General features: G+C 38.5%; 2 protein-coding genes and 1 non-coding gene across 3 annotated transcripts; 2 read left to right on the top strand and 1 right to left on the bottom strand.

Annotated features, from left to right (window-relative positions):
- Window positions 1–7,914: 7,914 nt before the first annotated feature.
- Window positions 7,915–9,559, top strand: LOC106397786 (ninja-family protein AFP1-like). The gene is made up of 2 exons (XM_013838413.3): window positions 7,915–8,825; window positions 9,052–9,559. Exons 1-2 carry the CDS (start codon window positions 8,147–8,149, stop codon window positions 9,405–9,407), a joined length of 1,035 nt encoding a protein of 344 aa, XP_013693867.1. The 5' UTR covers window positions 7,915–8,146; the 3' UTR covers window positions 9,408–9,559.
- Window positions 9,560–11,299: 1,740 nt separating this feature from the next.
- Window positions 11,300–11,373, top strand: TRNAN-GUU. Its single transcript has one exon. It is a non-coding gene; the product is annotated as a tRNA-Asn (tRNA).
- Window positions 11,374–12,216: 843 nt separating this feature from the next.
- LOC106402198 (PLASMODESMATA CALLOSE-BINDING PROTEIN 4-like) lies at window positions 12,217–13,962 on the bottom strand. Its single transcript, XM_013842886.3, has 4 exons — window positions 13,768–13,962; window positions 13,269–13,508; window positions 13,149–13,176; window positions 12,217–12,759 (listed from the first exon to the last, which is right to left on the bottom strand). The coding sequence occupies exons 1-4, from the start codon at window positions 13,817–13,819 to the stop codon at window positions 12,423–12,425; spliced, it is 657 nt and encodes a 218-aa protein (XP_013698340.1). The 5' UTR covers window positions 13,820–13,962; the 3' UTR covers window positions 12,217–12,422.
- Window positions 13,963–25,692: the final 11,730 nt, after the last annotated feature.

Genomic DNA, 25,692 nt, shown 5'->3' with positions numbered 1-25,692 from the left:
TCCCGCCAAAACCGCAAAATCGAGTTTTCCCGCTAAAACCGCAAAATCGAGTTTTCCCGTCAAAACCCGCAAAATCGAGTGTTCTCGCCAAAACCGGCAAATCGAGTTTTTCTGCCGAAACTGTAAAATCGCGTTTTTCCGCCGAAACAGCTAAATCGAGTTTTCTGCCGAAACCGGCAAAATCGAGTTTTTCCGCCGAAACCGCAAAATCGAGTTTTCCCGCCGAAATCGCAAAAACGATTTTTTCCGCCGAAACCGCAAAATCGAGTTTTTCCGCCAAAACCGCAAAATCGAGTTTTCCGCCAAAACTAAAACCGCAATATCGAGTTTTCCCGCCAAAACCGGCAAATCGAGTTTTTCCGCCAAAACCGCAAAATCGAGTTTTACGGGTTTTCCAGAAAACTTAATTTTACGTTTTCACGGGAAAACTCGATTTTGAGGTTTTGGCGAAAAACTCGATTTTGATTTTTTGGCGGGAAAACTCGATTTTGAAGTTTTGACGAAAAAATCGATTTTGCGTTTTTGGAGGGAAAACTCAATTTTGTTGTTTTGGTTGAAAAGTCGATTTTGCGGTTTCGACGGAAAATTTCGTTGTTTGGTTTTTGGCGAGAAAACTTGACTTTAAGTTTTTTTGGTGAAAAACATTATTAAATATTGTATAATAGTTGTGTGAATCAAAATAAAAGGGTTAGAATTTAAACTTTGGTCCTATTAGAGTCAACCCTATTTAAACCCTGTTTAAAAAATGAGGGTTAGGGTTACAAATGAGTTTGCGGGGTTAGGGCTACCCCCGATAGGTTGAGCCATATTAACATCCCTAGAAATGATCTTAACCTATTTTTCCTCTACCAGGCTCTTGATGCTGTGTTCCAACACTACAAAGTCGACTTGCAGAGAAGAACCACTTTAATGGATTATATTCCAAATTTTTCATTCGAATATTCACATTTCTTATTATAGCTATCAGAATACTAAAATAAAATTAGATTATCAGTTTTAGGTTTAATAAAGTTTCCCTTTGTGAATACGTGGAAGTATATCCTATGGTTTGTTCCTTTACGAATCAATCCTTTTAAGAATATAAATCATTTAAGATGAGGTTTATATCTAGTCCAGTGTTGCGTCAATCAACTATTGTAATTTGTAAAGAAACAAAGAATGATGCACATCTGTAATTTGAAAGTAAGTTAGTGGTTATAAAAAGAAGTAAACGCATTGCTTGATAAAGAGAAGAACAATCATGCGAATGTAACACCTCCCTAGTCTTCAGGTTTGGATTACAAAACCCTTAACACGTCAAAGATTTTGCTAGATTTGATTTCCATTCCCTTCTTAATCTTCTTCTTACCTACCCTTTTTTCCTTTGAATATTTGCCAACATAGCTTATTTTCCACGAAATATTTCATTTTCAAATTGTTCCGATAGTGGTCTAATAGTCGTGCCAAGTGTTTAGAATAAGAAAATTAAGGAAGTAGAGGCAACGAAAATCAACATATCAACCAGGGGTTCTAGCTCTGGTGGTAAAGGGTTCACAGTTGTGAGTACCGCCACCTCGTTTCGATTCCCGGCCACTGCGAAATTTAACATTCGGGCCGCAGCGACACAGATTAGTTCATTGGGCCTGGAAATCCTTTGGGAAAACTGTGTATAATTCAAAAAAAAAAAAAAAAAAAAAAAAAAAAAAAGAAAATCAACATATCTTCAGATTGAAAAATTGAGTTTTCTATGAATAAAATTTTTTAAAAAAGAATCTTGATCAAATTCTCCGAAAATGATGGACATCTCTTGCCAATAGTCGAAGTTTAACGATTTGATCTAGACTCTGTGCAATTGTTTGTATGTTGCGAGCATTTTGTACTATTGACACTCTACTCGTAAGTTATGTGGTTAGACACACTACTCGTAAGTTATGTGGTTAGACAAATTTCTATTAGCGGTACACATATTTACCGAATCAACACTAGCGTAAAAAATCGCGTTCTACTATGAAGAAGAAAATACAAGTATTGGGTTTTAGATAATTGACACGCGAAGATCTCACACCCACTTGGGCACGTGTTACTTGTCCGATGTCTGGCATGCTTCACGTTCCCGCGATAGTACTTTGAGGGCATTTTCGTAGTTACCCGGAGAAATTTCTAGCTCAGCTGTCACAGTGTCACTGGTCTCCTATATTTCTGAGCTGGCCGCTTTGGGGACTATGATAATACATTTATGTATATAGGGCTCTTCGTTTCCTCTACGTCGTTTCCGTCTAGATGATTCATTCGAATGATCTAATATTATTGAGACTGTTCGTTTATCCACTCGTTAGATCATCTAGATAAATCATCTAAATAGATTTATGTTCATTTTTATCTAAATTTCTATTTTAGATAGAGTTTAGTAAACAAATTACTAATATACCCCTTTCGTTTCAAAATAATCTATGTTTTAGAAAAAAAAATTATTTCTAAAGAATACATATTTTACATTTTCAATACATGTAATAATGATAAATTGTGAACTTTGAATACATTAATTGTGTTCACTGAACATTGATTGGTTAGACATTAAAGAAAATAGCTAATCACGGAAACTAATGCATTTATAATCAAGAATTTACGTGTTTTCTTTGTGTGTGAAAATTCCAAAACAAACATTATATTGAAACGGAGGGAATATCATTGTTTTGATTTAATCATATTTTATTTTTGTTTCACTATATTAATTTTTATTAATTTTCTTAAAGATGGTCATTTTAAACTATTTTTTATTGGGAAATATAATTTTTCGGTTTTAGCGGAAAATACATATTCAGGATTTAATTCAAGAAAAATTGATTTTGCGGTTTTAACGAGGAAAAAAATAAATTTGTGGATTTGTTGGAAAAAATAAATCTTACGGGTTTGGCGGGAAAAATGCAGTTTTGTGGTTTTAGCGTGAAAACATATTTTTGCAGTTTTGGAGTGAAAAATATTTTTTTTGCGATTTTGGCGAAAAATACATTTTGTGGTTTTGGCGAGAAAATGCGGTTTGCGATTTTGGCGGGAAAATACATTTTGTGGGTTTGGCAAGAAAATACATATTTGCGATTTTGTCGAAAAATGTGTTTTGTGGCTTTGGCGGGAAAATGCGGTTTTGGCGGGAAAATACATTTTTGCTGTTTTGGTCAAAATACATTTTTGCGGTTTTGCTGAGAGTGTGGTTTTGCAGTTTTGGCGGAAAAATGCGTTTTTCCGATTTTAGCGGAAAAATCCATTCTGCGGGTTTGGCGAGAAAATGTGTTTGCAGTTTTAGCGGGAAAATGTGTTTTTACAATTTTGGCGGAAAAATGTGTTTTATGTTTTTGGCGAGAAAAATGTGTTTTGCAGTTGGCGGAAAATGCGCTTTTGTGGTTTTGACGAAAAAATGCATTGTGAGAGAAAAGTGTGCTTTGGCGGGAAAGTGCGTGGGGTTTGCGGGACAATCTGTTTTGTGATTTTGGTGGAAAAATAAATTTTTTAGGTTTTGGCAGGAAAATGTGTTTTGTGGTTTGGTGAGAAAATGCGTTTTTGCGTTTTTGCGATTTTTCGTGAGTGGCAAAAAAAATGATATTATATTTAGATTTGTAGTTCTTGAATTATATCATGGGTATAACATACATTATATCCTTTTGACTGAGTCATCTCCATTCCGATCGTTCAATTTGGTTGAGCTGGCTAGCTTTAAAAATTAAAACTAAGTTTATAAAGCTCATCTAATTGAACTATTGTGATGATTTGTACTTTGAAGCGTAAACAAACAACAATCTCATTCATTTCTGTCCAACTGGTTCATTTGGATGGTAAAACGAACATGACCAATCTACATAGTATTGGTTATGCGATCAAGATCACATACGATTAAGGGTAGAGGAGGAATCGCATTTGTTCTTAGAATATTATGTTGATGGATAAAGAATCGTATATTGATAGTTGGAGTTAAGGTTAATCCATTTATTGTTGACTTATAATGCCATAATAACTAAAGTTTAGCATGGTATATGTCAAAGCTGAATAGAAGTTCGAAATCTGATGTTAGAACATGCATTGTAACATTTGAACACATGCATTATACATTTCGAAGATTTTTTTAAGAACAAATCAGGAAAAAAAATCCCTTAAAACGTTGTATTACCAAAACATAAAATGACTAATACAACATAGTCAAAAACTAAACAAAAATCAGAAAACATAGCAAAAAGATAGAATTACATCAGACAAAAAAGGATAAAACTTATATTATGTTCATATATGATATCTTTTTTTTTGTAAATGTTAAGATTCATATCAATGGCTTTTCAAGTTTTTAACAGATTTGTTGCACAAGCAACTTATTTGAAGAAAACAACAAGAAGATTACAGAGGGGAAGAAACAGAGGTTAGAAAACATTATAATAGTTTTATTTGTTTAAATAGTCATAAAATTCTTTTTTTTTGTTTTTAAAAAAAATAATTAGCTTGCTGTAAAAAGGAGATTGCTTTAAAATACATGCAAAACTATAAATAGTTTTTATATAAAATATTTTTGTAGGAAACGAATTTAATGTTTTGGGTAACAACTATCACATAAAAATATTTTTTTATAACATCCCGATTTCTATTATAAGTGGAAGGTCTTTAAAAAATTGATTTGACTACTTATATCACTAATATGTGATTATTTTTCGGATACACATCCGTTTAGAATTCCAGAGTTAAACGCGCTTAAACTGGAGTAGTAAAACAATGGATGACCTATAAAATAAGATATTGTGCAAGTGACGCCAAAGCACGGAAAATGTCATATGATGATTCTAGGGTCAGTAAACAAGACAAATAGACCTCTGAATTAACGCATTGTCTGTCGCATGGAACTTGGTCCACTAGCAGAGTGAGCGGGCGTGAGAGGCCATTAGCCGTGGATGGTCGGAACATTACAAGCGGTATCAGAGCTGGTTAGCCATCTCGGTTCTGGTCCGAAAAGCGTTTTGAGACCTGTCGTGGTGCGCACAACAAGGAGTTGCACTCTGTGAGGTGGGTGAATTGTATCATCCTAATTTTTAGTATATATGGAAAGACTTAAAATAATTGATTTGACTATCTATTTCACAAAATTGCACTTATCTTTTCGGACACACATCCTTTAGAAATCTAAAATTAAGCGTGCTTGAACTAGAGTATTAGAATTATAAGTGACCAGTAAATAAAACGAATGAGCCTATAAAAAATTAATGCAGTGTTAGTCGTATGAAATGGGGTCCACGAGCCGACGGGCATGGGACCCACTAGCCGTGGACGGTCAAGACGTTACAAATTTGGTGGTCAAAAATAGGGGAAATTGGCAAAATATACTATAATGAAAGTTTTTTTCCCTTCGTACCATTGCATTAATTGACCAGTTTTGTGCATAATTATCCATACAATAACGAAAATAATTATTAAAAATTATATATATATTAGAAAATTATGAAAAAAATATATATTACAGGAATATTTTACATATTTTGATATAAATATTTGAAATCCAAAAATAATTTGGATATGTTGATCTAAATTTTAGAATATCTATTATAACCCTTGTTACAAGGATAAAATAAACTTTCTAACTTATTTTATACATTTTATAAAAGTTATAATTCATATTTTAAAATATTTTCTATGTCCAAATATAGAATATGTCCGCCTTAATTCCAACAAAAAAAATCTTTGTTATTTATAAAATACATTTTAGGTTTTTTACTTCATTATAGAAAAATCTAAAAAACTTTAATTTGTGTTCTGTCTTTTAAAATACATTGTAGATTTGAAAAAGCGTAACTCATCAACTAATAGACTAAAAAAAAAACTAAATTGTTGATATAAAGATTCGAACGATTTCTACCAATAATTAAGCGAGAATGAGTTTGTGTTTATTTATAATTGGTTAACGTAACACTTTTCCAACAACAACAAAAAAAATAAACTTTTTACCTGAAATTGGATTTAACACATTACACCAACAGTAACCGAACTTTAAACTCTTTTCAGACTTATAGTTTGTTTACAACTGTATTTCCTGAAGTATTACCGACAAAAAAGTACTGGTACTGTATTATAATACTTGATACGTATAGTATTTCGGGTTTGGTTCAGATTTGTATTGTACTATAAAATTAACCAAGTGGTCTTACTCTAATGGTAAAAGGTTCATAGCTTTGAATACCAATCTGAATTTGATTTTCTTTGACCAACCGAAACGCCTTAAGTGGTAAGAAAACGCAAATCATGCAGGCTTCATATTGGTTAGTCATTTGGCCTAAAAAACATTTGGGATTACACCACAGTTATCAAAAAAACATTACACTATAAAACTCTTAAAGCAACCATATATCGTTTGGATTCAGACTATATCATTTCGGTTGAAATATATTCAAAGTAAAAAACAAAATTTAAATACAAATTTAAAAACAAACATAAAGAAAAACACTTAAAATGAATAGAAATTAATCCAGCATATATCAAATTAATAAAATAACATTAAAATTTTGAACCAAGCATGAAACACAAACATTGTTTGTAAATAATATGCATTACTTTATATAAAAAAAACTTGTTATTTCCACGAAAAATGTAGGAACTAATTATTTATAACTAATGAGTATTTAAGGTATTTATTTAAATTTTAATATTTATTTTTATTTATCATATCAATATAATTGAGTATTTGCAATATTTATATATAGTTCAAATATTTATATCGACTAATAGTTTTGAATTTTTCGGGTTATCCATTTGGATTAGTTTCAGATATGTTTTATACTATCTTAAGAAATTTGTTCGGATATTTTTTTATTTCAGATTGGATTTTGGTTCGGATCTCAGTTTTCAGATTTGATGCCCAGTCCTAAAATCACCAGCCTCTTACTCTGAGTTAACATATAAACGTATCTGGTACACTTTTGTAAAGACACGTTTCGAATACACCATCTTTTGCGGTAATGACGACACGTTAGTAGCCAGAGAATAATAAACAATTTTTAAAATAGTTTTGCGTTAGAAAAAAGAGCAATCAATAATAGGGCAAAAAGGAAGGGGACAAAGAGATTAAAAACAATTTATTTAAAGATTAAAAACTCTCAAGCCATACGAAAACGTGTCAACGCGAGGAGCCATCTGATCGACACTTGGCTCTTTTTTCTCTCTGCTCTCTTCTGTCCTTTTCAGACATTGGCTATTCTCGTCGCTTTCTTTTCTTCTACGTGCCCAACATTTATGCTCTCTTTTCTCAAAGTAAAATTTAATAAAATTTTATAGAACATGCCCCCTTATTAAAAATTTAATAAATATTAATAATTTAATTTACTTTTTTATTTTATTATACATTTACAAGTAACTTTTCACCAATAAAATTTAATCAATTCAAATATTCTCAATTAATGTTCATCAAAAATATAAAAAAGTATCTTAACAATATAAAAAATCTATCTTTGTTGAACAAGAACAAAATCTAAAAAATTTTATTTGGAGGAACGGAGGAAATATATTCTTTTTATTTAAATAAATATACATAGGTGTAAAAGTATGTGAATAGTAGATATAAACTTTATTGGATAAATTGCATTATTAATATTTACTTTTAAAGAAATACTATTTCAAATGTCACTCATATTATATATTATATTTTATTATTGGTTAAACTATAATTATGTAAATAATTAATAATATTTATAAGAAAATAAAATTATTTTTAATTTATAATTACAATCATAAATACAAAAATTAATAAAAATAGAAAAATAGATAATTTAAACAAATAAAAAGATTTAAATAAATTTTAAATAGTTTTAGTTGTTTAAAAATCCAGAGTTTTATTCGGCAGTTTTCTCATATTTGATACTCTTATTGATTTATACTCTTAAGCGGAAAACAGACAAAAGAAATTATAACGGGGGTACTTTGAGCTAAATAGGTAATTATGAAGTGAAATGGAACTGAATATTCAGTGTTCTCTGTCTCTGTCTCTGTCTCATCCGTTGAATATGTAAAATACTCATTTAGGGAAACAAATTAAAGACAAACCTGGAAACTTTTCTTTCTCTCGGAGATATATTGGATATGGATTTGATCAAAATCTAATCTTTCTTTTGTTACTCCGACCACTGTTACATCACCTCTTTCTCCTTTCATGGCGGAAGCTAACAAGACAAGTAGAGAAATTGCAAGAAGCAATAGTTGTGTGTTCCCAAGAGATCTGCTTCAGAGATTCATCTCTAACTCAGCCGAAGGTGAAGATGGTGATCACGAGGAAGAAGATGATGAAGAGATCGAGTTGAATCTGGGGTTGTCTCTCGGCGGGAGATTCGGAGTTGACAAAAGCAATAAGCTCGTGAGATCTTCCTCCGTTGTCGTGACGATGCCTCTTTTCCGGGAAGCTCATCAGCCGGAGACGACGAAGCCTGCGGAGACAGCCGTAGCGAGACCGAGACACACGGGCTTAACGAGAACGACTTCGTTGCCGGCGGAGTCGGAGGAAGAGTGGCGGAAAAGGAAAGAGATGCAGACTCTTAGGAGAATGGCTGCCAAAAGAAGGAGAAGCGAGAAGCTTCGCACCGGCGGTGGAAACAGCACCAAGTCAACCGAAGCTAATAATAATCCGGGAGAAGCGGCCACCACTTCGAGGCGGCGAGGTAGACCGTCGTCGGGACTTCCACGGTGGTCAGCGACGGCTAACAGTGGTGGACTCTTACGGCAACATAGCGCTGGTCATGAGTCACTACAAGGCTCCCTTGAGTCCCAAGGCGGCGGCGGCGGTGGTGTCGGAAGCTCTTCAAGTGTCTCCGAGTTGGAAACCAAATCCCATCAAGGTGTACTATTCTAATCATCATTACACAAAGCTTTAAACTTTGTTAAAACTTGAGTTCTAAGCAAACGGATGCATCAATCTGAAATCATTACACAACACAAAGTTAGTTTTCACCTTGTCGGAACCTGAAAAGCCATTTGGTTAGTTATATAGATTTAAACATACTAAACACTTATTTTTGGTACCAATATTACTAAGAAGCAGTATTGGTTTTTGATTCATTACAGCATCTAGTGAAGAAGCAAGAAGCTTACCGTCGACACAACAACAACAGGAAGCGATAGCAAAGCCGAACACTCGGCTTAGAAGATTGAGTTCAGTGGACATGAAGATAGAGCCACCACAAGGGAAAGGGAAAAACGAGATGCCATGTGTGTTCACAAAGGGAGATGGACCTAACGGGAAGAGAGTTGATGGGATTCTTTATAGATATGGCAATGGAGAAGAAGTGAGGATCATGTGTGTCTGCCATGGTGACTTCTTGTCTCCTGCTGATTTCGTTAAACATGCTGGTGGTCCTCATGTAGATCATCCTCTTAGGCACATTGTTGTCAACACTTCTTCTCCTTCTAATCTCTTATAGAACCCCTTCCTAACCCCTCTCCTCATTTGATCCCTTTATTTTAAGACCAGAGTGTAGAGAAGATGTTTTTAAGAGGTTTTAGATCATGACAACATATGTATGTTTTGTCTGAATCTGGTAATTTCCCAATATTTGAGAGTTTTATATTTTTATTTTTACTACTTTATAAAGAGGAGAAACGAAAACACACTTTCTTCTTTATCGACGGTGAATTTTGAGTGCTAAATGCAGAACCTCAACCAGATCGCCTTGAAGACTCAACATGACAATGTGAGAAGAGAAAGAAAGATCTAGAGCTCGCTCATCCAATATCAGCTCCAAGACACGGCAAGTCATTGCATATTCTGGAGCAACATAACTTAATGTTCCAGCCACCCCTGTTGTGTGTGACATCAGATAAGATCTCTGTTTCGCTTGCCTGGTAACCATTAAAATGAGATTCGGATGCCCTTGAAGTCTGTTGATCCCCTTGAAACCTCCCAACTTGTCTTTTGACAGAACACAATGTTTTGAAGACACCTTGGCTTTGTTATGTCGAACCGAAACCACCATGAGTCCATGACCGATAGATTTTGAGTTGCTTCCATGAACAGCATTGTCGGTTCTGTCAAGTTTTTTTTTTATCGTTGTCTTTAGGAGGGTAGGTCCCACTCCAAGTCAGTGTTTTATAGAGAGAAAGAGAGGTCTCCACTGGTCCACATGGCTGCTTCTTTGTTTGAAGTGTAGGACCTACCTTCTTTTCATTGGTCCACGATTACAATCCTAAAACGTTGTCAGGGTTTTTAAGTAAGTCGACATGTATCTGCGTCGTTTTGACGTTTTTACGTCAGAAGAAACAAGGCCCAATTGTTTTTTTAGTATTTGTTTCAAAAATAACCCCTATGTTGCGTAATATTATTTCTCTGCTTAGCAGAAGATCTTTCTCAGGTATCTTAAATTTAAAAGATGCAAAAATGCAAGCCATAAGATGGGCCGTTGAAAGTTTGGTAGCGCATAGACTAGACAGGGTAGTCTTAGGTATAGAAGATTCGGTTCTTGTGGATATTTTGGAAAGACCAAAGGCGTGGCCATCTTATAAGGTTACTTAACATTTTGAGGAATTATCCCAAACTGGAAAGTCATGCTTGAAATGAAGGAGACTAACAAAGAAGTTTATCTCATTGCCAAGAGTGCCTCCTCAACACATTTTGGGCAATCCTACGTGGCTGCAGGTCATCCGGATGGCTTCAGAGGCTGTTTGATAGTGAGAAAGTGGGATCCTTTGCCTAGTCTTTTGAGGTGTGGAGAAGGTGTAACTTTTGGTTTAGGCCTTCTTATCGTTGAAATATGTATTGGGGTTTATTCAATTCTTGTTTGGGTATGCAGGAATGTTTGATCCATGTAACAAACCAGTTTAATTAGCTTATACTATTATACCTTGGAGGAAAAAAAAATATTATTTCTCTGCTTCATCTGACTTGAAAATAACAGAAAACCAAATTGTTTTAGTCTCTTTTTCTTTTGGTAACTGTTTTCAATAAGCAAGAGACCTGTACATTTGTGTAAACCCTCTCTTTATATTCTTGTAGTCCCTTTAGCTGAAGGGAAAAAAAAAACTGAGTTGGAAGTAATCTAAACTGAAGTTTAAGAAGAGAAAGGAAAACAACAAATCATTCATGAGACCTTTTGGACTCTGCCTTCTGTTGCTTTTCACTTCCTCTAGTTTTGGGGGGGGGTTCGAGGCGGCGATAATGACCGTGTGAGGGTGGCTGGTTTGTAGGAGGAGAGAAAATGTTTGAGGAAAGAGTAAATTTTCCGAACATTCTCATTCTCTGGTTTGAGAGAGATCACATACGCCATATTGAATTTGGTTCCGAGTTTTAAGTAATACATACAATAACTTAATCAAACAAGCTGGAATAGCTCAGTTGGTTAGAGCGTGTGGCTGTTAACCACAAGGTCGGAGGTTCGACCCCTCCTTCTAGCGTTTTGTTCTATTTTGTTGAAGAAATCACTCTTTAAAGCCCAAAAAGCATGAGAAATAAGGCCATATCCAAGCAAGAAGACCACAGTATATCTTCTTCTCAATTCAACTAAATGGAAGATTCTTGCAAATTCATTATTTGATGTATTATACCCTTTCTTTCAAAATTATCATACATTTTGTTTTAGCTTTGATTAACTAAGACATGGCAGGCGTCGTTCATACTAGGTTTAACCTAGTAGGTTAGTAGATTTATATATACATTTTTAGTTTTCACATGTTTTTCAAGTAGTAATTGAGAAACCACTAATAAGTTATAAAAAGTTATGATATGTAACTTGAGAAACCACCTAAAGTTACGACGTTAAGAAAAAACGTTTGTCTATATGAGTTGAGCCTGACTGAGGAAGGTGTAACACACAGACTAGAGATAGAAAAAAAAAGAGATGCATGCATGATATTCTGTTGCTAATAATCAAAAGTAGCTTTAAGAATCATCTTGAAATTGAGGGGATGGAAAGAGATTTGTATCAGATTCTTTGGCCACTACTAGCCGCACCCGATTCCCCAACTCGTCTCCATAAACACCAACTTTCAAACAAAAGAATCCGGAAGATTCTGAAGTATTCAACTCCCATTTTTAATATAGGATTAGGATAAACTAGTCTCCATATTCTTTATGAAAACCTAATAGCCGCAATCATTACGTTAACACTTTACATCTCTTGTTGTTTATAATTCAAGTCCTAAATGACAAAGTTACACATTCTTTAGTCATTTGTAAGTTGTAACCAGCAATTTATATGCCAAGTTGATAGCGGAGGGTGCGTATTAAAAGATGAAAGATTCAAAGAAAAAAAAGATAAATATAATAGAAAAGAGCAACTCATCCTCCGGATTTACAAAAATAAAAAAAAAGCTCTTGGTGAAATCCCAAAATTACTAGCTAATAACAAAGATAAGAGTGGAAAAAAGACGTAGCAGTTCTAAGCCGTTGGCAAAATCTCAGTCCATCCATTACAACCAGACTGTGTGTCCTGAGATGATGTTTTCTAAACCACAAGCACAATAGCTGCACCGGCTAGTAACAAGAACACCGAGTTAGTTCGGACTGATATCTTTTCTCCACCGCTTGGATCTAGCCCGCCGCTCCCGGTCGGTCCAAGAGTAGTGCCCGGGAACACAGAAGATGAAGATGAAGTTGGCATCCCGTTGGTGGGCGTGCCTGAAGTTGGCATACCAGTGGAAGTGGAAGGAGTCCCGGTGTTAGGCATTCCGGTTGTGGGAGTCCCGGTGGAAGGAGTACCTGTGGATGGGAAGCCACTGGTTGGTGTCCCAGTGCTTGGGGTCCCTGTCGTTGGTGTCCCAGTGGACGGGGTCCCACTAGAGCTGCAAAGTAGTGAGAAAAAAAACATGAGGAATGATGATCAATTAAAGGATAACTAATGACGTATTAAAAGATTTAACCGATAATACACATCTGGATCATGTGAATGATTGTCTGTGTTTTCATGTGCTTTTTGATTTTTAGTAAAGGTGAAATGAACACATGATACATTCTTATCATGATACCTTGTCTATTCGTTTGGTTTAAATCACTATCATTGTGTCACCACAAAAATCGAATTAAAAAAAAGTAATTTAAATTAAAGTAAAATGGTTCAGTCTGTAGTAAAGAAGCAGAGTACCAAATCTATCTACACATAAATCACAGTTTCTTTATAAAATCTAAATCTTAAGACAAGGAACAAGAATGAATAAAGACAAACAAAACATACCTGGAACCAGTCAAACAGCTTGACGCCGCTGTAGTTAAAAAAAACAGAGTAAATCATTACAACAACAAAAATATAGATTTGATACCAAAAGCGAAGTGGGTTATGTAAAAGATGGATTACTTGAGGGAGGGGAGGTAGAGATGATGGCCGCGCCGTTGAAGTCACAGGTGGCGCCGGAGGAAGCTTTCTTTTGGTAGTAACTGTTGACGGCGACGTCACAGTGGGCTTTGACGGTGTTAGGCTGGTAACAGGCTCCGTTTTGCTGGATCTGAGTACAGTCAGCTCCTGCTCCACATGCATAGTCTATTGCCTTCTGAAGCACTTGCTCGTTCCCGTCTTTGCACACACAGTACGCCGCATCTTTCCCAAACAAAAAATAAAATCAAGAACATTAGAACTTAAAACCCAGAAAATAAACCAGATTTCAACGTTTCACATCTCTAAGATTTAGATTGAAACAAAGGGTTGGTTTTACTTTTACAGACAAGATTTAACAGAGAGATCTAATACTAAATTTCTGAAATTTTTTAGTGAGCAAAAAGAAAGATACTTTTCAGAACTGACACAAGGAGAATATAGTGAACATTATGGTTAAAATAAAAGGATGTTAAGGTCTTACTTGAATAGGCAATCATGGAGATAATCAGGCACAAAGGAAGTAGTACCGACATGACTTTGTTATTTGTAGAGATCTCTTGCGGTTGAGAGTGAATTACAAAGGAACAAAAGGCTCAGATAGAACTTGTTTTTGAGGTAGTGTGTCTTTGAGAGAAAGAGGGAGAGATGGAGAGTTCTAGACAATAAAGGCAAGTGTGGCGGTGTGGTGTTATATATAATTATATACATCACCACTTTTTTTTTCATAACCGAGTGTCCTGGTCCCACCAAAATGGTGCAGACTAGAGATCAAAACGACCAAAGACGACTTAGCTTGCGCTTATCACCATGTAGATCATCTTAAACGGTCTTCGGTCTCGGACGCTAGGGTTCCGCATATGAATTCCTCAGTGACCGGGATTCGAATCCGAATTGTAGAAGAATCTTTCCCTCTCAATCTATCTCTTTATCTCTCTCGATTGTTTGATCTCTCTCGTTTGTGTATAGGTTAACGACTTTCGTAAACACAAGCTAAACGCAACAGCTAAAGAAAACAGAATATCAAGACGAAAAAGCTATTAGAGTTCTCTGTCAAACGACGAGGTACATCTCCTTCAGGATCGGGACCTGGTAATTCACTATCTCAGTGTTTACAGAGGTTTTCTTGAGTACAACAATGGCGATCGATCTCGATCTCTCTTTTCGTTTCAGGATAAGAAGATCTGCGACGCACCACACAACTCACCACTCCATCTGTTATCACCTCTTGATGAAGTTATACTTAGTTGCTATGTGCTTTGTCTTAGCTTTGTAGACAAAGTTCTTTGCTAGGTAGATCGCACTTTGTGAATCACAATGGACCTCAAACTCACCACTGTTTAGTCTTAGTTCTTCACAGATATCCTTCAACCAAATGCCTTCTTTGATCGCATCTGACAGTGCCATATACTATGCTTCTGTTGTTGACAGGGCAACAACCTCCTGAAGTGATGAACTTCAGCTCTCAGTGTTTCCTCCAATCGTGTAGATATAGCCAGTGATTGATCTGCTCCTGTCTAGGTCCGACGCATAGTCTGAGTCACAATACCCTCTGATTTTGAAGGCATCACCTCACTTGAATGTTAAGTTCAAATTAACGCTCCCTTTGTATACCTCATGATCCATTTCACTGCTGACCAGTGACTCCTTGCAGGTTTGCTCATGTACCGGCACACCAGTCCCACTGCATACGCTAGGTCTGGCCTGGAGCCTACCATGGCGTACATCAAGCTTCCTACTGCGCTTGAATAAGGTACACTCTCCATCTCCTTAGCTTCAGTTATCTATAGGTCTTTAGTAACTGCATGTAGCTTGAACTGTGATCCAAGCGGTGTACTAACCGCTTAACAATCTTCCATGATAAACGTTCTTAGAGCCTTGGCGAGGTACTCATTCTGAGACAGTAGTAGCGTTTCTTTAGCGCGGTCTCTAATGATGTCCATCCCTAGAATTCTTCGAGCTGCCCCTAAGTCTATCATTTCGAACTCCGAGCTTAGCTGATCCTTGAGCCTCTGTATTGTGCTTATCTTCTTAGACGCAATTAGTATGTCGTCGACATATAACAGAAGATACACCATATCTTCCGCACTCAATCCTTTCAAGTATACGCACGGATCATACTCACTTCTCAAGTATCCTTGCTTGACCATGAAGGTGTGAAATCTGTAGTTCCATTCTCTCGGTGATTGCTTCAACCCGTACAATGACTTCCTAAGTAAACACACTTGGTCCTCCTTTCCTTCCTTCACATATCCTTCTGGTTGCTCCATATACACTATTTCCTTTAACACCTCGTGTAGAAAGGCTGTCTTCACGTCTAGTTGTTCCAGCTCTAAGTTATATTGAACTACTACAGACAAGAGTAGTCTGATCGAGACGTGTTTCACCACTGGCGCAAACACTTCATTGTAGTCAATACCCTCCAGCGAGCATACCCCTTTGCTATTAATCTTGACTTATGTCTAGGCTTCTCCACTCCTGGTTTCCTTGGTTTGTACTTGTACAACCACTTACACCCAATCACCTTGTGATTCTTTGGTCTCACGGTGTAATCCCATGTGTGATTCTTCTCTCATGAGTGCATTTCTTCGTCTGATGCCTCATTCCACAATTTCCATTCCTTACACTGAGTCGCCTCCTTGTAGCTCTTAGGTTCCTCTTCAACTATATTTTCTGCACTTGCAAGGGCATAAGCAAGGAAGTCTGCATCCTCAAACTTTGATGGCAGTCTTATGGTTCTTCGTTCTCTGTTCTTTGCTAACACATACGTGTTCAAATCGATGTTATCTGCGCCTTCAGTTTTTGACTCTGAGCTTGATGCCTCTTCTGACTCATTTCCTGTGTAGTCTTGGCTATCTTGATTCTGCGCATCTTGAGCTTGTTCGCCTTCAATTGCTCCACCTCCATTTGAGTTTTACCCAACATAGAAATCCTCCAAGTTACAACTGAATGTTACTTTCTTCTTTCCTTTAGATGCCACTGTTGGTTTCTTCGTTGTAACACATCGATCTTTCTCCTTCTTTATGTCTTTAAACTGTTGTTGTTCGTTAAAAACGACATCTTTGCTAATCACCACTCTCTGCTCCTTTAGTAGCCACACCCTGTATCCTTTGGTTCCTTGTCTGTAACCAACTAGCACTCCTTTAGTGGCTCTTGGACTCGTCTTTTCCTTCACTTGGTGCACATAGGCTAAATACCCAAAGCTCCTTAGGTGACTATTGTATCCTGGCTTCGTACCAGTCCAACGTTCCTCTGGTATTTCAAAACCAATGAAGGAATTTGGTGACCTGTTGATTATATAGACTGGCGTTGATGATGCCTCAGCCCAGAAGCTTTCGTCCAGTCCAGTCTCCATCAACATTGCTCTGACCTTGTCCATGATCGTGCGATTCATCCTTAACGAGATGCCATTCTGCTTGGGGGTATAAGGGCATGTCTTGTGCCTCTTGATTCCAGACTCTTCACACAAGTTGTCCATCTTCTGGTTGCAGAACTCCAGTATATTGTTGGACCTTAGGCATTTTACTCTCTTCTCCATCTGATTTTCCATCATGAGTTTCCATTCTGCAAAACAAGAGAACACCTCGTCTTTATTTTTCAGAAAATATATCCAAACTTTTTTAGAAAAATCATCAGTGAGAGTTAGGAAATAGTGAGCCCCTGATAAGCTCGAAACTGTGTTAGGTGATCCCCAAATATCTGTATGAATATACTTCAGTACTCCTTTGGTTGTGTGTGTTCCCTTCGGGAATTTCTGTTTATGAAATTTTCCCATAGCACATGTCTCGCAGAAGCCAAGGCTCTTAACTTCTTCTCTCTTGAGGTAACCCTTCCTGGCCAGAGTCTCCATGGACCTTATGTTCATGTGAGCCAGCCGTTGGTGTCGTCTCTTCGTGTGATCAACACCTTCCTTTGCTACGTACGAGATCAGGTTTCTCCCCATCTCTGGGATGTATCTCACGTCGTTCAATGTTACAACGGTTCCATCCGCCGTTGTCTATCGTGATCTTCCCCATACCATGGACCTTGCAATGTGTATTGTTTCCCATCATGACTTTGTTCCCTTTGAACTCCTTGAACTCAGTCAATTGTTCCCTTCTTTGGGTGATGTGAAACGTGCACCCTGAGTCGAGTACCCATTCATCTTTTGACACAAGCAGGCTTGTTGTTAGTGCAATAGGACCTGGTAGCTTTTGTGCCACATTTGCCGAGCTACTAGACTTGTCATTGAAAGATCCCTTCTTTCTCTATGGACAATCCATTTTCCAGTGAGCGTCACTTCCACAGACCCAACAAGTTTTGTCTTGCTTTCCTGTAGGCTTTCCTCGTGATTTAGATCTTTGCCTCCCCTTGTACTTGCTTACCCACAACTTGCCTCCTCCAGTGTCACTCCTTGTGGATGATCGTCCTCTGGATTCTGTGTATAAGGCCTCTGATGACTTAACCTTGTTGTTTAACCCTTTCTGCGTTAACTCCACCTCTTTAGAGTAAGCAGCAGTCATAACCTCGTTTACCGTAAGTGTGTCTCTCCCCGTCCCATATTGTAACGTGTGAACTAATGCCTCATATGCTGATGGGAGCCCTGAGAGAAGTTGTATCGCCTGATCTTTGTCTGAGATGCCAATATTTATGCTAGCACGATCAGCAACTAGCTTCAGAAAGGACTCGAAGTTCTCTTACATTGCCTTGTCCTCATCCATCTTAAAGCATGAGAACTTCTTCTTGAGATAGATTTGGTTTAGCAAAGACTTTGTCTGATAGTCATGTTCCAGCGCCTTCCACATTCCCAGTGCAGAATGTTCATTCATGATCTTCCTCAAGGTCACATCGCTTAAGCATGTACTAAACAGGCTTCTCACACGAAGGTCTCTTTCAGCCTTCTTTAAGTCCTTCTTGACATCTTCACCTTCTTCTGACTTTCCTCCCTTAGAAATAGATTCTGCTTCCTCCTATAATACTGATAACCCTTGAATCTCCAGCTGTGCCGTCATCTTGAGTTTCCACAAACCAAAGTCTCATTTCCCATCAAACCGCTCAATCTGAAACTTTCCTGGCGTCGGATCCATCTTGCTATTATTCGAGCTCCCCGCTTGATGCTACCTGCAGATAACACATAGCACACTCGACAACCACACAAGAATCTTCGAACAATCCAACTAATACAGTAACGAGTGAAAGAGCTCAGATCTAGAAACTTCCTTTCGGTCTGTTGATCCTGATGATTGTAGCTTTGCTCCTCTTCTTATAGAACGAGCTTGTTATATGCTTTGCTGACTTGATCTTCCTTCTTGATCCTAACCCCTAGCTCTGATCGAGCTCTGATACCACTTGTAGAAGAATCTTTCCCTCTCAATCTATCTCTCTCGATTGTTTGATCTCTCTCGTTTGTGTATAGGTTCGCGACTTCCGTAAACACAAGCAAGCTAAATGTAATTAACAGCTAAATAAAACAGAGTAACAAGACGAAAAAGCTTTTAGAGTTCCCTGTCAAACGACAAGGTACATCTCCTTCAGGATCGGGACCTGGTAATTCACTATCTCAGTGTTTACAGAGGTTTTCTTGAGTGCAACAATGGCGATCGATCTCGATCTTTCTTTTTGTTCAGGATAAGAAGATAGAGACGATGTCGTTGGGTTGTTATAAGGATTGTGATCTCCTGCGACGCACCACACAACTCGCCCACGTAAGTCTTCTCTTTTTGGGCTTCACCATATCTCTCAAAGGCCCGCTTATGATCAACCCGACCCAAAGTATCTCGCCCCATCGCGCACCACTTCTCACACGGGTGGCGGAACTCACAGCCGTGAGTCATTTACCACCAGAGGTGGAAGCCCCTGTTTGTAGACATCACCATTGTCCAACACTTTTCTTTTTTTATTTGTTTTCTTAAACATCATTAACCAAAAATACAAAACAACAGGCTGGTAAGTTTTCACACTTTGCAAGTAAGTCTTCTTTTTTTCTTTTTGCAAATACGTAAATTTTCTTCAATGAACAAAAGTGTAAGAATGAAACTGACGAGTAACTGATGGTAAAAGGTTTAAATTGCAGTGGAGGAATAAAAATTTAAAAGCATTGTTGTCTTCTAGTGTAGTGTTGTGTTTGTGAAAACTATTCGGGGGCACCGAAAGATTATAGTAAAAGGGGACCATAACTCTTTTTTTATTTATCAATTTTGCCAACTCGATTTACGTAGCTCAGATGAGTTCTCTTAGAACACCTTTCTTTGTAATTAAACTCATTTATTTAGAAACGGCCAAAGTTACGTAGGAGAGTTATGTAAGAACTAAAAACTTGTGTTTAAACTACTTTGTGATTAAAAAAAAAACTACTTTTTTCTCTACGAAACTACACGTACAAATTCAATTCATCCACTCTTACGGGAATTTAGACTACATCTCTTAAAGAACACATTTTAAGGAAAAAATAGTTTCATCGAAGACGAGACCCAAAAATTTAAGAAGACGAGACCTAACGGTAACAAAAAAAGAGAGGAAAAAATAAAAAGAAACTCAGAGAATTGGGACTGAGCCATGTGCTTAAGACAATCTTTGCCGATGCTACAACACGTGTGATGTGCCACACACAACAGTACAACACACATTTACACACGAAAGTGTTACCGTTTTATTTCTTTTATCATTTTCCTATTTTTAAAAGTAATTTTCTTCTTATATGTTTGTCCGGGTATTCAAGGAGAGCCGGTGTAACTTGTAAGTCGGTGCCTCAGCTTTTCAGTGACATTATTTATCAAAAATGAAATTCAATATCAAACAATTTCCGAACGTTGGTTGCTTTGGGTTGTCATGTACTCCCAAAACCCATGGAAACTTTGTTGGGCCTTAAGTTTTTCTTGGTCAACGACCTTGTTCTATTCTCTGGCAGTATAAGCATTTTAAACATGCGGATACATGTAAGCTCTTCTGATAGAATTTTTTTATGGATTTACACCGTATTTGAAGTTTGATTATAAAATATACATTTTGTTGTTATAAATGTCAATTTATTGTGGGTTTTAGCAGAGCCGTGCCTGATAGGAAGCAGGTCAAGCATTGGCTTCGGGGCCGGTTAGACTAATTATTATTTTGGTGCCAATATTTGTAAATTTTTCTTTGGTGCAGTGGTTTAGAAAGATATTTTAACTGATCAGGCCATGAGTTCTAACCATTTTAGCACTGTTTCTGTATTTTCTTTAATTTTATCAGTTATTTTAGATTAAATTTTGACATTAAAACAAATTAAGGGGCCAAAAACTTTTTTTATGCTTCTAACCTACAAAAAGTAAGACACGTGTCTGGGTTTTAGGATGGTGCACTTAAAACTGCCAATTTCGAATTTGTATTATCATAGTTAGTGCAGATCATTCTTCACAGAACATTGTATCGCAGCAAAAGTTGTATATTGCATAGACGTACATAGACTCACTCATAGTGATAAAGAACGGAAGCTTAGATCTTAAGAAACTGTAACAAAGAGATAGATTCTCGAGCTGTCGATACTCTCAACTCGAACAAGAAGATATTTTGGCGTGACGATACTCTCGTCAAGACAAAATAAGGGCTAGAGTACTCCTCTAAGTGCTTAAAGCTCTGATTGCAATTGCAAGTTTATAAAATAATATGATTGTCCAGTTCGCTATATAAACTAAACGAAAGACGTCCTAATGCTAATCCAAAAAGGATAAATAAAACCTAAGTTTAAAAGGAAATAGAAAACGTAAAACACAAGGAAGGCCTAATGTTATAGTAGGCCCAAGACAATGACGGTGCGCTGCATCAGGTTCCCCTGGAGGCCGGAGGATTCGTCCACGAATCGGAAGGCACATCATCGTCGTGAAATGGTGTCAAGTGTTTCACATTGAAGACGTTCGACGTGCGTAGCCCATCCGGTAGCTTTACCCGATATGCATTAGGGTTGATGCATTCAATAATCTCCACCGGTCCGATTTTCTTTGCCTTCAATTTATTGAACTCTCGCAATGGTAATCATTCTTTTGTCAAGTAGACCCAAACCAGATCACCTGGTGCAAAGAGGACTTCACGACGGTTAGCATCCGCAGCTACCTTATATTTAGCCGCAGATTCCAGCAAGGTACGTTGAGCCGTAGGATGAAGGTCCTGCAGCTTGGTGACGAAATCTACAGCTTCGCCGTGGTGCCGCGTTAAGTCTGGCGTCGTTGCTAAGTCCAAAGGACAGCGAGGAACGAGGCCATAAACAATCTGAAATGGACAGAACCCAAGACTCCGATTGAAAGCATGGTTATGAGCAAATTCTGCTTGACTGAGCTTTGAATCCCACAATTTTATATTGTCTCCCACAAGACAAAAAGATCACCCATCGATCGATTAGTAACCTCCGTTTGACCATCAGACTGCGGGTGATAAGCAATGCTCATATCAAGGGAAGTGCCGAGAAGTTTCCATAATGACTTCCAAAAGTGGCTGAGAAAGCATGTATCCCAATCAGAAACAATAGAGGAAGGAAGGCTGTGAAGATGATAGATGTCCCGGAAGAAGAGAGTGGCGACATTGACTGCGTCCGTCGTCTTCTTACAAGCAACAAAGTGAGCCATCTTCGAAAAATGATCCACCACTACGAATATCGAATCATGACCTCGTTGGGTTCGAGGCAATCCTAATACAAAATCCATGCTAACATCAGTCCACGGTTGAGTCAGGATTGGTAGTGGAAGATAAAGACCTGCGTTGGATGCTTTGCCTTTAGACTGCTGAAAAATCACACACTCGACGAATCGTTCGACGTCCCTGCGGAGAGTCGGCCAGAAGTAAGAAGCGACCACGAGTTGAAGTGTCCGGTCTCTGCCAACATGTCCTTCATTGTGAAGTTCAGAGATGATCTGGAGCCGAGGACTGCCAGCAGGAACACATAATCGAAGCCCTTTAAACAGGTAGCCATCTTGAATCGTCTAATCTGCATTAACTCCACCTTCGGTATCTGTAAATATCCGAGCAAAGAATGCATCAGTCGGATACATATCTGCGAAAAACGCGAAGCCGAGCACGTGCGTATGCATTGTAGTAAGCAAAGAATGACGGCGACTAAGGGCATCAGCAACGCGATTCGTCTTCCCCGATTAGTGCCTTATAGAAAACGTGAACTGCTGTAGATACGATATCCAAGCGGCATGTCGTGATGAGACTTTGGCTTGACTATCCAAGTGTCACAAAGAGTCATGGTCGGTGAACATAACGAACTCGCGATGCACCAAATAGTGACACCAATGCTTAATAGCTTGGACAATGGCGTAGAACTCAACATCGTAGGTACTGTAACGACCCCGAGCACCTGCAAGCTTTTCGCTAAAGAACGCTACTAGTCGGCCATTCTGACTAAGCACTGCACCAATTCCGAGTTTAGACGCATCACAGTGTAACTCAAATGTGGATGAGAAATCTGGAAGAAAAAGAATCGGTGCTGACGTTAGTTTGCTTTTGATCAACTCGAACGCGTCCGTTGTTTCCTGCGTCCAGTCGAACTTGCCCTCACGCATACATGCTGTGATTGGAGCCATTATCGTGGTGAATTGATTGACGAAACGACGGTAGAAGGAGGCTAACCCATGAAAACTCATAACCTCCGAAACCGTTTTGGGAACAGGCCATAACCTAACTGCTTCGATTTAGACGTGTCAACCAAGAGGCCCTTCTCTGACACGATATATCCGAGAAAGAGTACCCGTGACACGTCAAATTCACACTTGTGTCTGACTGCATAAAATTGTTCTTGGCGTAGAACAGTGAGCACCTTGCGCAAGTGTTCTTCATGTTCTTCGATGGATGAACTAAAAGTTAGTATGTCATCAACATAGACAACTACAAACCGGCCAATGAATGGGCATAGGGCTTGGTTCATGATCCTCATGAAAGTGCTAGGCGCATTTGAAAGACCAAACAGAATTACTAACCATTCAAAAAGTCATTCCCTCATTTTGAAAGCAGTTTTTCATTCATCCTCCGGTCTGATTCGGATTTGATGATAACCGCTCTTGAGATCAATTTTTGAAAATATCTTTGCGGCTCCAATTTGATCCAGAAGATCATCCAATCTGGGAATCGGAAACCTATAGGGAATGGTGATTTTATTAATCGCCCGGCTGTCGAGGCACATACGCCAAGTTCCGTCTTTCTTTGTTATCAAAAGAGCCGGTATGGCACACAGACTTAAACTTTCCTTGATATGCCCTTTTTTGAGAAGATCCTCTACTTGGCGACATAATTCCTCGTGTTCACTTGGGCTCATACGGTAATGAGGTCTGTTAGGGAGCGTCGAGCCTGGTACAAGGTCAATATTATGTTGAATATCGCGGAGTGGTGGCAATCCTTCTGGTAGGTTTGCTGGAAAGACATCGTGAAATTCGCTAAGAACTGTGTCCAATGTTGTAGTCGTCGATGTGCTGAGGGTCCGATGAACTGAAGAGGGAAAGAGGGCAAACGCATAGCCCTCGCTTTTCAATTCAGAGATGAATGACGAGTACGAGCAGGGAATTGTTGCAGGACGTTATTGTTGCGCATGTGGCATGTTTGTTGATGATGTCTATTCTGGAGGATTGGTGTTGTCGCGAGCTGGAACGAGAACGATCTGTTGAGTTTCCCAAGTGAAACTATATGTGTTTTAGCTCCATCATGGGTAACTTTGCGATCATATTCCCACGGTCGTCCTAGTAGCAAGTGACTAATGTCCATTGGTGCGACGTCGTAGTATATACGATCTTTGTAGTGGGGTCCTATTAAGAACGACACCAATGCTCTTTGGGTGATGCGGAGGTTGACGCCTTCTGTTAACCATCCCAACGAGTACAATGCAGGATGAGGTTCCTTAAGGATTCCCAGTTTGTTAACTGCTTCTTCTGAGATGACGTTGCGGCAACTACCTGAGTCTATGATAAAGCTGCATACACGACCAAGAATCGTACATGAAGAAAGAAGATATTCTTTCGTAACCAGCTTTCATCTTGTCGTCGAGGCATGAGGCACGATCTACGAATCACTAAGAGATGTCCCGTGCCTCCTGTTGTATGAACTGGCTCAGGTCTCAAATTTTCTTCTTCGCCATAAGAATCATAAACCGGATCATCATCATCGTTTGCTTCCTCAATAAGCAGTCCACGTCGTGCTTGATGAGGGCAAGCCGTCTGGCGATGTCTATGCTCACCACACGAGTAGCACTTCAACGATGGAATGCGAGTTGAGCGTCACAGGTTGTTTTCTTCTGGTGGTCCGTTAGTGCGAGCTGCCGGAGCCGTTGTCTCCGCTTCCTTTGTTGTTGGTTGGGACGTATTTTGATCCGTGAGGCGAAATCGTGATGATTGATTACCCCAACCAGGTGTCTTCTGTTGCTGTTCGAACGTGGCTGCTCGTCTATGTGCTTCGGCGAGTGTTGTTGGATCAAACTGAGAGAGCGCATTTTGAAGTTGAGAGCGAAGACCACCGATGAACCTTGACACAAGTTGCTCCGGGGTATCGTAGATGTCGGTCCGCGTAAGAAGAAGAGAGAACTCCTCCGCGTAGTTGATATCTTGCATATTCACATTGTTTTATCCATTTATTCATGTGCATTTTCATCATATAGATTAGGATTTAGCCATGTCTAGGTTGCATTTTGCATACATATGTCTCTATTAGGTATTGGAGTACCACATGGAGTTCCTGGAGACATTTGGGTACATTTGGAGCTCAAGGGAGGTGATTAGAGTGATCTTTGGACGAGCACTGACTGGAGCGACTTCCCTGGGCGACTACATGAAGTCGTTGTGACACACATCCTGGAGCGACCTGGCCAGAGCGACATAGAGAGGTGGCTCTCGTTTCTATCGCGAGACACCCCTCCTAGAGCGACGTGGAGAGGTCGCTCACATTTCTATCGCGAGACACCCCTCCCAGAGCGACGCTCCAAGGTCGCTCATGTTTCCATGGCGAGACGACACAAAACGAAGTCCGGAGCGACCTTTCAGAGCGACCCACTGAGGTCGCTCCCGAAGGCCAGAGCGACTTGTCGGAGCGACATGCTAAGGTCGCTCCGCGTCTATTTGCCTGTCGAACTCATGTTTTCTCAAGGGCCTTTTGGTCATTTCATTATGCACGTTTTTAATTTTCAAAACCTATGTTTTAAGTACCTTTTTGGTAGCCACCAAGGCATATCTCTTTTCTGGAGAACAACTAGTAAAACTTCTTTTGATTCAGATTTCATTGCTTTCATATTGTGTTCTTGTTGATTTCTTATCTATTTCTCTACATGATTAATCTGAAATCCAATATGGGTTTAAGAGGAATCATGGAGATTAGTGAGTAATCACCTTTTGAATTCATGGGTTAGGGAGATTAAGGGTGATTATGTTAGTTCTAGGATGTTTTAGTGTAGATCATTCTTGTTCCTTGCTAGTAGAATATT

Source organism: Brassica napus, chromosome C6 (genome assembly GCF_020379485.1).
Source record: "Brassica napus cultivar Da-Ae chromosome C6, Da-Ae, whole genome shotgun sequence".
In the NCBI taxonomy this organism is placed as follows: domain Eukaryota; kingdom Viridiplantae; phylum Streptophyta; class Magnoliopsida; order Brassicales; family Brassicaceae; genus Brassica; species Brassica napus.
This window is presented reverse-complemented; position numbering and strand designations above follow the sequence as displayed.

Bases quoted from the DNA above. Each gene is read 5' to 3' on its own strand.
- LOC106397786 (XM_013838413.3), top strand. From the start codon at position 8,147: ATGGCGGAAGCTAACAAGACAAGTAGAGAAATTGCAAGAAGCAATAGT. The intron at 8,826-9,051 runs GTGTACTATTCT...GATTCATTACAG, and splicing joins GGAAACCAAATCCCATCAAG to CATCTAGTGAAGAAGCAAGA.
- LOC106402198 (XM_013842886.3), bottom strand. From the start codon at position 13,819: ATGTCGGTACTACTTCCTTTGTGCCTGATTATCTCCATGATTGCCTAT. The intron at 13,177-13,268 runs GTAATCCATCTT...TTTTAACTACAG, and splicing joins CTCTACCTCCCCTCCCTCAA to CGGCGTCAAGCTGTTTGACT. The intron at 12,760-13,148 runs GTATGTTTTGTT...ACTACTTTGCAG, and splicing joins AGCTGTTTGACTGGTTCCAG to CTCTAGTGGGACCCCGTCCA.